Source organism: Caretta caretta, chromosome 2, assembly GCF_965140235.1.
Source record: "Caretta caretta isolate rCarCar2 chromosome 2, rCarCar1.hap1, whole genome shotgun sequence".
NCBI lineage: Eukaryota > Metazoa > Chordata > Testudines > Cheloniidae > Caretta > Caretta caretta.
Window position 1 is genome coordinate 167300906 of NC_134207.1, and position 12697 is coordinate 167313602.

At 41.2% G+C, this 12697-nt stretch overlaps 1 protein-coding gene across 4 annotated transcripts in view; it reads left to right on the forward strand.

Moving 5' to 3' along the window:
• DDC (dopa decarboxylase) overlaps positions 1-5824 on the forward strand; it is a 120366-nt gene extending 114542 nt beyond the window's left edge. For all 4 annotated transcript variants that reach the window (XM_048839254.2, XM_075125574.1, XM_048839256.2 and 1 more), the window contains one exon: positions 1082-5824. In XM_048839254.2, the coding sequence (XP_048695211.1) occupies positions 1082-1291 (210 nt within the window). In that variant the 3' untranslated portion in view covers positions 1292-5824. The remainder of the gene's footprint in view (positions 1-1081) is intronic.
• Positions 5825-12697: the final 6873 nt, after the last annotated feature.

Consider the following 12697-nt stretch of genomic DNA (forward strand, 5'->3'; position numbering starts at 1 on the left):
TCGTGATGGAAACAACTACAAGCATGGTTGATAGCTTTATGTTTAGAATATTACCAGGATGAATCATGACAGGAGTATATTGTCTCTTACTGTCCAACTTTTAAGTTCTCAGCCATTTTGACTTTACAAAATACAGCTGTGCAGTGTACAACTACTATGAAGTATGCAATGTAATGTATCTATGCCATGCTAAGAGTCCTAAACCATTGGGATGTCAAAGAAAACTCAATCACCACCCTTACTCTACAGCTAATTTGCATTTCATTGTGTGAAGACTACACAGATGCTGGATTACTTGGCCCAACTGCCACATCCATTCCACACAAAATACCCCAAACACACCTAGGCCCTCGCTGCAACATACCTCTTATCCGCCACTCTCACAAATTATCATGAAATCATCAGCACCATGTACACACTCTGCCACCTCCACTCATATTTCCTATGAAACCATAAACTTGAGTGGCAAAGCTGCAGGTATTATATGGAGGAACAAGTTCTCTAACAATGCAGACTTTTTTTTAGGGTTTCTGCTACTATAAGCAAAATTCATACCTTAACTTTAAGCCTTACATGAATTTGGCTTAACTGCCCTCCCCCACCCAGTCCTTTCTATCTTTCTGTTCAAACATGTCTTCAATGGGAGTTGTATTTGAATAAAAACTGTAGGATTTAGTTCACAAATATTAATATTTCATTGCAAAACTTCTTCCTAATTGTCTTTGATTAGCTCTTAAAATATTAGAAAGGCAGTTACAAAAATGAACATTTTTATATAAAATTGCAGATATTGATGACCTCTTCTCCCCCAAAACTTGTCTGCCATCAGAAATGCCCTAGACCACTGCTTCTCAACCATTTGGTGTCCATGATTCACAAAATGACTGAAAAATTATCCCATGACCCACTGTATTCTCGCAAACTTTTGGTGGCAAAGGATTGAGGAATTTGGGTCATGGGAAGAAATAATGGGTGGAGACTAGTGCTGGTATTATAGTTAGGTAGACAGTGCTGGTTGGTGGGACCAAGAGATAACAAACCAGCATTTAAAATTCATGTTTATTGTTTACAATTATTTCAGGGCTCCAATGAACTGAATGAGGCACTTCTTAAAAGCATAAATGATGCCAGGAAGATCCATCTGGTTCCATGTCACCTGAGAGAGAAGTTTGTGCTACGTTTTGCCATTTGTTCCCGCACAGTGGAGTCTGTCCATATCCAATTTGCCTGGAAGCACATCTCAATACTAACAACTGAACTTCTGAAAGCACAGGACAAGCAGCAGCTATAAGGAATGTGGGTGAGGTGAGGGGTGTTAACTTGGCAGCATGGAGAAAATCAATTTTCTTTAGTGGGAGTGGGAATTATGAGGGGGGAAATGTAGCTATTGATATTATATGGCCCAGCTACACTAGCAAAATTACTGTCAGCAAATTGTGTTGTACCATGGTTCCTGACTGCATTATACCATGATTTGGACTTAGTGATTTATAGATGGAACCAGGCGGTGCTGTTGCGATGTTAACAAGCAGTATTATGGCTCTGTAAAAATCAGGGCTGTATGGAGTTCTATAAATGGTTTTAACACTCTTTGTTCTTGCCTGTGTAGACAGGACCAAATTACCTTATTATAATACAGTTAGAGCACTATCCTATTACAGGTCTATTTGTTACCATGGTAGTTTTGCAAGTGGCCCTTGGAGACATCTGCTTTCCTAGGTGGCAGAGCCAGTGGTAAGAAAGGAATTAGAGGAACTCTAATAGCTCCTAATGTAACAATTTTCTATGTAGATTCCTCTACCTTCCTTTAAAAGGGGTTTGTTATTTGGAGGCAGCCATCCTCTTAAAATGCAGTGTTCTGCATATTGCTAATTCTGTTTGCCTACATAGGTACTTCTATGGCTTACATCAGTGTAGTATCTGACTGCCTAACTGGTGCTGCAAGAACTAGGGAACCAGAAACACTTTTAAACTAAGGAATATGCACATTTTATTTGGATTTGACTTCAATAATAAAATGTTTATAGACCTGATGTCACTGGAATGTAGTGCCAGCCTTCTGGCAGGTAGAAGAACCAACTCAAACCTTTAAATAGTGAAAACAATAGGTATTTAAATTTAAAGGGGTTTGTTCTCCTGACCCCAATAGGGCAAGGAAAGAATAGACTCTTTCCTCACTCCCACCACCCCTCCCCACACACTACCACTTCCCACAGTGTAATTCTTTGAACATGTAAGAATCCACTCCACTTAGATGAAAAATTGACCTAAATCCAGAAACCACGGCTCAGTCCAACTAGCTGGATGGGGTTCTGGGAAGAAGCAGGGGTGGAGGAACCCACTCTGCCCCCCTGGGCTGAAGTATATTCTATGTATCCTTATATCCCCTGTACCCTGTCTGGGAAGGGAGAACAGGAGAATCTGCACAGACTGAGATCATTTGGCCCTTTCCCCAGGCACCCCATTCCCTGCTCTCATTTGCTCCTTGGGGGTACATATTCCCTCTACAATCTTCCCATTTCCTCCCTGTACCTGGATCTGCTGCCAATGATCCTACAGTGGTCATGCTTTAAATGTTTCTGTTGATTTGATAGATTTTACGCTGAGAGACATTTCCTACAAATTGGTTGAAATGTTTTAAGTGTGAGTGATGTATTAAAATTAATTTACATTGAAATGATTTTTAAAAAAAATCATGAACTGTTAACATCTCAGAATATTGAACAGCAACATTATCAAAGTACAAATTTACTTTCTATCATTTCTACCATTTGAGTACACGTTTGTAATTTCCCAGACTGGACCATAAAAATAGCCTGGTCAATTTTGTTCTCATATTCTCATGTACCAGCACAATGCTACTGTTCTGGGATTTCTAACACATCAAATACCATGTTTTACAACTTTTCATTAAAAGTAAAAAAAAATTAAATCTTAAAAACAGATGTTAGGTTTACACATATTTAAAAACAGAAAAATTACATTTGAGACTAACCTACTTAAATCGATATCATACTTACAGCAATGTAAGCCTCAAAAATTCATTTGCTCTGAAGCCACATAGATGACCATTAATTACTATGTCATATCTGAGGCGTTGTTCATCATATAAATTATTATTAACGATTAAAAGGGGATTGGGCTGTCTTTGAGTTATATTTTATGTTGAATTAAAAAAAAATCAGTCTACTCCAAATTGATACATCTTGAAATGCTGTGTAAGGATTTCACCTGTAATCGTAATTTGTGCACTACCTGACTCTCACCTGACGTGAAGAATAATCTGTAAACTATGTTGTGTGACATGATGCTATATGGTCTTTAAAGCAGCTAATTTATGTGGTGTAATGTGTAACAAACCTCTTAGACATAATACCACTGTAACTGTGATTGTAAAATGTTGCTTCTGTTCCCACGTTAGTCAAAGATGATTTATTGTTGTATTACTGTCCGTTTTTGTTCCATCCACTGTAACTTTGGAGTATGAAATATTACTTTCAGAAATGTAAACCATAAATATAATTCAAGGTCTATGTTGAAAATATGTGCCTATGATTCTGATAAACCCACAGAATAAAGGAAATGTGCAGTTCAAGCACTCCATCATTATGTTACCCTATAAAACTTAAATATTGCCAGGGATGAGCCCCAGGACCACTGACCTTATTAAGACTCTTATTTAAAATATGAATTCCAGACTGCCATTTCTGGGGTAAACTAAAAGAATAAATGGATATCAAAGGAGCTTGAATTCCCTAGATCTGGATGTTTTAAAAAAACTGATTTCAAATGCAACAAAGAGAAGAAAGATATGGTAAATCAGTCTGAAACACCAGGCAACATTCAGACAGGTGATTGAGCCACTGTGCTAAACATTGCTCTTGGCTACATTATTATCAATTCAGAGTAACTTCACTGACTTAAGTGGAGTTCAAGTGAAATTTTAAGGGTATATGTAAGCACAGAATGTGGTGCACTGTGTACAGATGATCAATAGACTGAGTGAAGCTGAGGATTTTAGCTGTCATATTGTTCCTCTTAAGTGTTCACTTAAAAAAATACATTTTTCTGGTCTCACAACCAAGGAAGCCGCTTTGTCTTCTGGCTTTCTAGCCAATAAGTCTCCCATACGGAAATAATTTTTACAGGCTTCACATTAGAAAACACTCGTCTGGTAACCAGAGAAGAATTACAGCTCCTCCACCAGATGGACCAATATTTTTGTGAGGTAAGTAGATAAACAGCTCTGTGCAGGACAAGACAGGTCAGATTCTGATGTTGGATATGGTAGGGTAAATCCAAGATAATTCCACATAAATCAGTGGAGTTGCCTGGGTTTACTACTGTAACTGAAATGAAAACCTGTCTCATAGTAACTGAATGGGAAATGCATAAGGGAAGGAAACACTGCACGGAGCATGAATTTTTACTAGACCTGGTCAGAAAATTTCTGACAAAATGAAATTTCATTGAGAAACAAATACATTTTAACCAAAAAGTTGTTTCCATGCAGCTCTAATCCAAATACTAAGTAATCATTTTGAAAAAGTATAGCCATTTTTATAACTGAAATTATTCTAAATGTAGTAAAAAGATTTTTAAAAAATTAAAAAGAGATTTTGCTCCAATTGCTTTTTTTAAAACAAGAAGTTAAAGGTCTGTAGATTTACAGTGCCCCTTACTTAGCACCAAGTGGAAATCTATGTTTCATATTTACTTGTTTCTAAATGCCAGGGGTGATGTGACTTGTTATAATTCAAAAGAAAAAGGTGAAGGATTTTTTTCACACCTTCCTGTACCCTATTTTCCCTTGGAAGGTAAAGGGTGGGTAGTTAAGGAAGGTATTATTGTTGCCTTGAAGTGCTGACATTACTTTATTGCAAAAAATATACTTTGCCATGTAATCAATTTAAGAACAAAAGCATCATTTGTGAAAACTAAGTGATTAGAAGAAACACCATAACCATGGTGTTACTCTTATGCAGCTATAAAATCCATTTGTGGGTGAAATGGCTTCTGGAAACTAATGCGGGGTCAATGCATGAACCCAGATCGTTGTGCCTTTTCTTCAAAAGCTGACACAATCTGTGCTGATTCATGTTGTTTAACATTGATGATGACTATGAAGCCTAGTAAGAGCACTTTAGCAGAATATCCAAATTCCACAGAATATAATTTAGCTGCTGGATGAGGGGGAAAATAAAATTAATCAAGCAATTTTGAATAACCTTTTGGATTTTTCTTAGCTAATACAATATGTACATTCTTACAGTGATAGTAGATTCAAATATATTTTATTACCTATTATAATATATTCTAAAACACTGATTATTGCTAATATGTAATACACTTGACTGCTTTAAAATTATAACAGTTCTACTGTTGCCCTCTTGCCTTCTAGTACTAAATTCTGTTAATCAGTTACTTTTCTTTGTTGTAAACTGCAAAGGTACCATATCCTGTGAGTGTTATCAATATTACTTTCCCCCCCCATCCCATCAGTTTGTCATCTATAACGAGCTAGACACCCTTACACTTGAAATGCTCAAGGACAGTAGCTAGAACATACAAGTGAGAACAAAAAAGTTGAAAAATTGAAGATAAGGGGGAAAAAAATCTCACTAGAATAACATAAATGATGGTTGGTGCCTAACTAGAATACATGGAGTGGCTTGACTTTGGTTGGAAAATGTTTAGATTCTTGGTGTCTTTTTGTTGTATGTTGTATGGATAGAAAGCCTCTTGTACTTGAAGTCTGTATCCAAAGCCTATTAACCAAGCATGCAGAGTTTACTGACAACATTAATAAACAAAAATGAAGTAATTTGTATTGTCTACTTTTGTTATTAACCCAGCCTTCTCCATTTTATACGTACCATCAAAAGTTTAAGGGTTTCCAACTTCCTTAAGCAGCAGCAGCTCTACTGAAGTCAATGCACCTATTTTCAGCAGCAATGAATTTGACTCCATATTTTCTTTAGAGGTGTTAACTTGCAAATCATAGTTCCCATAGGACCCTCTCTCTTTTCTCAGACCACTCTGAAAAATCCTGACAATAAACAGACTTTTCATGAATTTGCATCCATCTCTGGACATAGGTGTAGTTACCATTCTGAAAAATGTAGAGCCACATGTTGATCTTCTACTGCTTCCTGTAATCCTGCAAGCTAGAGATGGTATTATACCCAGTAGGCCAAATTCTGGTCTGAGCAGCAACTTCAGTGAAATCAACTGAGTGTAACTGAGGGGGAAATCGAAGGTAATCGAGTTACAAGATGTAAACAGCAGCAAAATTTGTCCCACTATCACTAAAACAGAGTAGAAATACTACTTCACCCACCTTGTCTCTCTAATATCCTGGGACCGACACAGCTACAGCTACAATGCATAAAATAGCGTAGGACAGTTGAATATGCTGTAGGTCAGAGGTTCCCAAACAGTGGTACATGAATTTGCTGGAAGTGGTACACTGTAACAGCATGGTTGTTCCCTTCTAAGGGTAGTGGGACCTGGGCCAGCCAACCCTTATTCCATAGATAGGGCCTCTTTGAGGAAGCAGGTGTTCAAGGGAGCAGCAGACTAGCTGCGGGATGGTTGGTGTTAATCAGATAGCTACATCCAACATGATAAATCCTAGCTGTTAGGTGACTCCCAGGTAGAGAGAGAGGGCAGGCTGCCTTGAGGAGAATTACAGGAGAGTGGCTCCCTGGAATGGGAACCAAAACCAGAAGGGAGATTGGTGGGCTGGGGAAGCCTGCCTGAGTCATACCAAAGCCACATAAAGGAGACTATGGTGTCCAGCCCTGGAACAAAGGGGAAGAAGTGAGTCAAGGACCAAGGAAAGGTCTGTAGAATACAACTGGAACCTGGAGGGTTGGGGAAGCCTGCTTCAATCACAGCACAGCCCCAGGTAGGAGGCTCGTGGAATACTTTAACCTAGATGAAGGAGTTGATTAGGAAGACAGAGGCTGCAGTGGGACTGGCAGAGCTCTCTGATTCAGAGGGAATTGGCAACCTGAAGCCTTGGAACTAGGGTGAATTGGGAGCTGAAGTTGCCTGGGCCCTAAGTAAAGTCCCCCCCACACACACACACTTCTAGCCAAGACTCCCCCACCTCTCGACCCATTCCCTCTGAGGCCTCAGCCCTTTTGTGCATGCCCACCAGAGGCTTCTCTCTACCATTTTACACACACGCTCACCACCAAACCCCTTTGAATGCCAGCCAGAAGCCCTATCCTCAATCTGGTCTCAGTAGAGCTATGTGGGTGTGACATTCCCCAGGGTACAAGCTAGACTCTCCAGCCCAGGGTTCCTGTTATACTGCTTTGCTAGTGAAAAAGCAACTTTTCCAGGCTCTGCTCTCGCACAGCCATTAGCATGTAAAATCACTCCCAGCAAAGTTACAAGAATGCTTTCCCAGCCACTAATGAACTACAAACAGGGTGACACCAGCAAATTCTTAGTCCTAGCCTTGCACCCTGAGAAATATGAGTCATGTACTGTCTAGCACACTAGTCAACAAGGCAAGCTCATTAATAGTCTGTTATTTCGTCAAAGGAATGATTATGCACCAGCCTTTGTTAACCTGAGTAGAGATTGCCCAAACACTTGAACCAAAATGCATTGGTTTAGATAAAACAATAAAACAAGTTTATTAACTAGAGAAAGCTAGATGTTAAGTGATAAGTAAGGCTACAATTTAGTCATGGGTATTTTTAGTAAAAGTCATGGACAGGTCATGTGCAATAAACAAAAATTCACAGCCTGTGACCTGTCCATGACTTTTACTAAAAATACCCATGACTAAATCTTGGGCGGGCATGGGGGACCACTGCCGGGGGACCATCCGGAGGGGCCACTGCTGAGGTGGGTGGGGGGGTGCCGGGACTGCAGCTGCTCCAGCCAGCCACGTGGGGACCGCTAAAGAAATAAACAGCTATAACCACAATCTAATTCCTAAACTTTACCAAGCTCAGAAAGATTTGAAGCAAACAGCTTTCTCACGCCACCAGATGCTGCAGGCAGTTCACAGTTCTTAATTTACAGGCTGGATATCCTTTCAGCCTGGGACCACTTCCCTTAGTTCAATGTCCTTCAAATATTCATTGATGTTATGAGGAGAGATACGTGAGGAGAAGGGTCTGTTGAACGGCCATGTCCAGCCTAAAGTGTACCCTGGGAGCTGTCACAACAGGAAACAAGTTTTCCTATCTTGCAAAACTGAGATTCTGATAATTAGCCCATTCTGCATGAGGATGAAAGTGGGACCTTTTGAAGCTTTTCACAAAACCCCAAAACTCCGACTGCCAATAACCTAGTTATTGGGATGTGGGAGATCTGGGTTCAAGTCCCTGGTCTGACTCGGGCAGACTAGAGATCTAGACCACTCAACTAGTCTGGAGTGGGACTTTCTCTGTCTCTGGTTATGACCAGAAATTCCATCCGAGAAACCTTTCCCAATGAAAGTTTTGCCAAAACTAGTACATTCCAACTAAATATTTTGGCGTTGACATGTCAGCATTTTCTGAGGAAAAAAATCTTTTGTCTAAGAATTCCCAACCCACTCTTAACCTCACGTCCTCTAACCCTCCTACCCAGACTCCGCCAGCCAAACTGCCTTCGCTTCTAATTTTCCCCAGGCACCTGTCCACCAGCCAAATTCAAAACTTTTTTTTTAAACTATGAGTCAGTAAATACTTATATCTATTTAGGCCTAAAATAAATGTGCACAAAAAGAAGAAATTTGTAAGAAGGTGGTATGTGAACCAATAAAGTTTGGGAACTGCCGCTGTTAGCGGAGCTCCAGTTAGGGTTGCCAGGCATCCAGTTTTTGACTGGAAAGCCAGGTTGAAAAGGGACCCTGGCAACACCGGTCAGAACTGCTGACCAGGCCGGTAAAATTCCTGTTGGCGGCACAGCAGAGCTAAGGCAGGCTCCCTGCCTGCCCTGGCTCCACGTGGCTGCTGGAAGCAGCCAGCATGTCTGTCATAAATATAAAGGGAAGGGTAAACACCTTTAAAATCCCTCCTGGCCAGAGGAAAAACCCTTTCACCTGTAAAGGGTTAAGAAGCTAGGATAACCTCGCTGGCACCTGACCACAATGACCAATGAGGAGACAAGATACTTTCAAAGCTGGAGGTGGGGAGAAACAAAGGGTCTGGGTTTGTCTGTGTGATGCTTTTGCCAGGGACAGAACAGGAATGGAGTCTTAGAACTTAGTAGGTTAGGAGGTTTTCATGCAGGTCCCCACATCTGTACCCTAGAGTTCAAAGTGGGGAAGGAACCTTGACAATGTCCAACTCCTAGGTGCAGCGGTGGCCACAGGGGCTCCATGCGCTGCCCCTACCCCAAACTCTGGCTCTGCAGCGCCCATTGGCTGGGAACTGTGGCCAATGGGAGCTGTAGGAGCGGCGCCTGTAGGCACAGGCAGCTCTGCCTAGGGGCCGCAGGGACATGCTGGCCGCTTCCAGGATCTACCTAAGGTAAGCGCCACCCGACCAGAGCCCACACCCCAAACCCCCTCCTGTGCCCCAGCCCTGAGCCCCCCTCCCAAACCCAAATTCCCTCCTGGAGCCTGCACCCCCTCCCGCATCCCTAACCTTTGCCCCAGCCCAGTGAAAGTGACGGTGGGAGGAGAGCGAGTGATGGAGGGTGGAGGGATGGCGTGAGCGGGTGGTGGGGCCTTGGGGCAGAAAAGGGGTAGTGGGGGGGGGGGTGGAGCAGGAGGCAGTGCAAGGGTGTTCAGTTTTGTGTGATTAGAATGTTGGCAACCCTAGCTCCAGTAAATATTTTCAAAGTAGCTGGACCTCCAGTGCCTCAGCCCCACAGCACATGCTGGGGATTGGGGCTTCAGCCCCATGGGAGGTGCCAGGGCTAAAGCCATGAGCCCTGGTGTTCCCTTCCCCCTGCAGGGCTAAAGCACGGAGCCCCGAATGGGCGGAGGGCCCGGGCTTCTGGGAAATAATCATTGAGAATTTAAGCCCTGGCTGCTGTAGATAGTAATGGTGGCATAAGGAATAACAAAAACCCACCAATCAATGTAAGAAATGTTGCCCACAGAAAATTAAATACTGTGGTGCACCTCACATGAGTGACTTAAATGACTGCATTTATTAAATTGAAGGCAAAAGTAATTGTGGACAGAACATTGCACCCAAGAAAATGTTATCTGAAAACTTTGGCCAAAATGAATGTGTACGGGAATATTACCGTTTAAATGAGGGAAGTGAACAGTTAAGGCAACATAGATATTTAAAGTACAAGAAGTTGGAAATGGGAAATTTTTTTTTGTTTTTGAAAAAAAGTCCCTTTGTTTGAAAAAAAATTGAAATTCAGCATTGTTCATTTCTAATTTAAATATTCTCACAGTTCATAGAAGCTCTTAAATAGAATGTGTAATGAAGTATTTCATTTTTGTACATTTATTTACATGAACTGTGAGACCACTTGGATATTTATTTACATTCCCATAAACTGTTCCCTTAAGTGTTTGGCTTTTGTCTTAATATAAAAGAACCTGAGGCTCAAAGCAGAATTATTAAAATATATGCACACTCTCAGCCCTTTACATTAGCCCTAAGCCTGGAAGCTGGGCCACGTGGAAAAACTTGCAGGATCAGGGCATGTGTCTTCTACAAGGATGATCTCTTTATTGCCTGAAATGAGAAGACTTCCTTCTCAAATAAAGTGGCAGGATTGAATTGAATGGCAGGATTGAATGTAGGGCTATCAAGCAATGAAAAAAATTAATTGTGATTAATCATGTGATTAATCGCACAGTTAAACAATAATAGAATACCATTTAAATATTTTGGATGTTTTCTACATTTTCAAATATATTGATTTCAATAACAACACAGTGCAGTGCTCACTTTATATTTATTTTTAATTACAAGTGTTTGCACCATAAAAAACAAAAGAAATAGTATTTTTCAATTCACCCAATACAAGTACTGTACAGCAATCTCTTTATCATGAAAGTTGAACTTACAAATGTCGAATTATGTACAAAAAAACCAGCATTCAAAAATAAAACAATGTAAAATTTTTAGAGCCTGCAAGTCCACTCAATCCTCCTTCTTGTTCAGCCAATCGCTCATACAAAGAAGTTTGTTTACATTTGCAGGAGATAATGGTGCCTGCTTCTTGTTTACAATATCATCTGAAAGTGAGAACAGGCATTCTCATGGCACTATTGTAGCCAGCATCACAAGATATTTACATGCCAGATGCACTAAAGATTCATATGTCCCTTCATGCTTCAACCACCATTCCAGGGGACATGCATCCATGCTGATAACGGGTTCTGCTCAATAACGATCCAAAGCAGTGTGGACTGACGCATTTTCATTATCTGAGGCCTTTTCTACACTACGGGGAAACTTGATCTAAGCTACAAAATTTGAATTACGCGAATAGCATAACTCAAATTAACATAGCTTAGATTTGCTTACCACGGGGTCCACATTACATGATGTCGACAGGAGAGCATCTCCCCCTTACTCTTCTTGATCTGGTGGAGTACAGGAGATGACAGGAGAGCGATCTGCACTCGATTTAGCTGGTCTGCTGATGCGTCAATCGCCATTTGTTGATCCCCCGGTAAGTGTAGACAAGCCCTCAGTCAGACGTCACTAGCAGGTTTATTTTATTATTTGGGGGTTCGGGTTCTGTAGTTTCCGCGTCAGAGTGTTGCTCTTTTAAAACTTCTGAAAGCATGCTCCACACCTCATCCCTGTCAGATTTTGGAAGGCACTTCAGATTCTGAAACTTTGGGTCGAGTGCTGTACCTACCTTTAGAAATCTCACAATGGTAACTTCTTTGCATTTTGTGAAATCTGCAGTGAAAGTGTTCTTAAAATGAACAACATGTGCTGGGTCATCATCCGAGTGTCATCAGCATGGATGCAGCATGAAGGAGCATATGAATGTTTAACATATCTGGCACATAAATACCTTGCAATGCCGGCTACAAAAGTTCCATGCAAATGCCTGTTCTCGCTTTCTGGTGACATTATAAATAAGAAGGGGGAAGCATTATCTCCTGTAAATGTAAACTAATTTGCTTACTTTGGCTGAACAAGGAGGACTGAGTGGACTTTTAGGCTCTGAAGTTTTATATTGTTCGGTTTTTGAGTGCAGGCATGTAACAACAAAAAATTTTACATTTGTAAGTTGCACTTTCATAATGTAGCTGGCACCCAGTGCCAAGAGGCTAAACAACAGCTGAAGTTGGTTTGCTACGCGGTATGCTACACCCAATAATCACAACGGGGTGGAGAAGCAGAAAAGTTTATTTGCAGCTGCAAAAAGGTACAGGGAGAATAAAATCTCAAATCCTGCACACAGAGCAGGAAGTTACACAGGCTTTTATACATCTTTTTTTCCAGCATACTTATCCAATAGCAAGCTGCCCTAAGTATCCATATAGCCAGCCAATCCAGTTCCCAGCTAGTTCCCTTGTTCTCTGTATCATTTGTTAAACCATACATAAAGCTGCTTTATTCAGCATTGTTCTTCCATATCTGCCCTGTTTGGCCTTGCTTAGTTTCAGGCAGTCTGACTCTGCAACATATTGTTGCAGATCCTCAGCATAACTGCTGCGAGTGCCTCCAGGCGGAGGGGTAAGGGGGCGGGCAAGGACACCTGGGCCTAGTGCGAGGGGGCTTCATCGACACTCGTGGTCTTCCATCCCCTC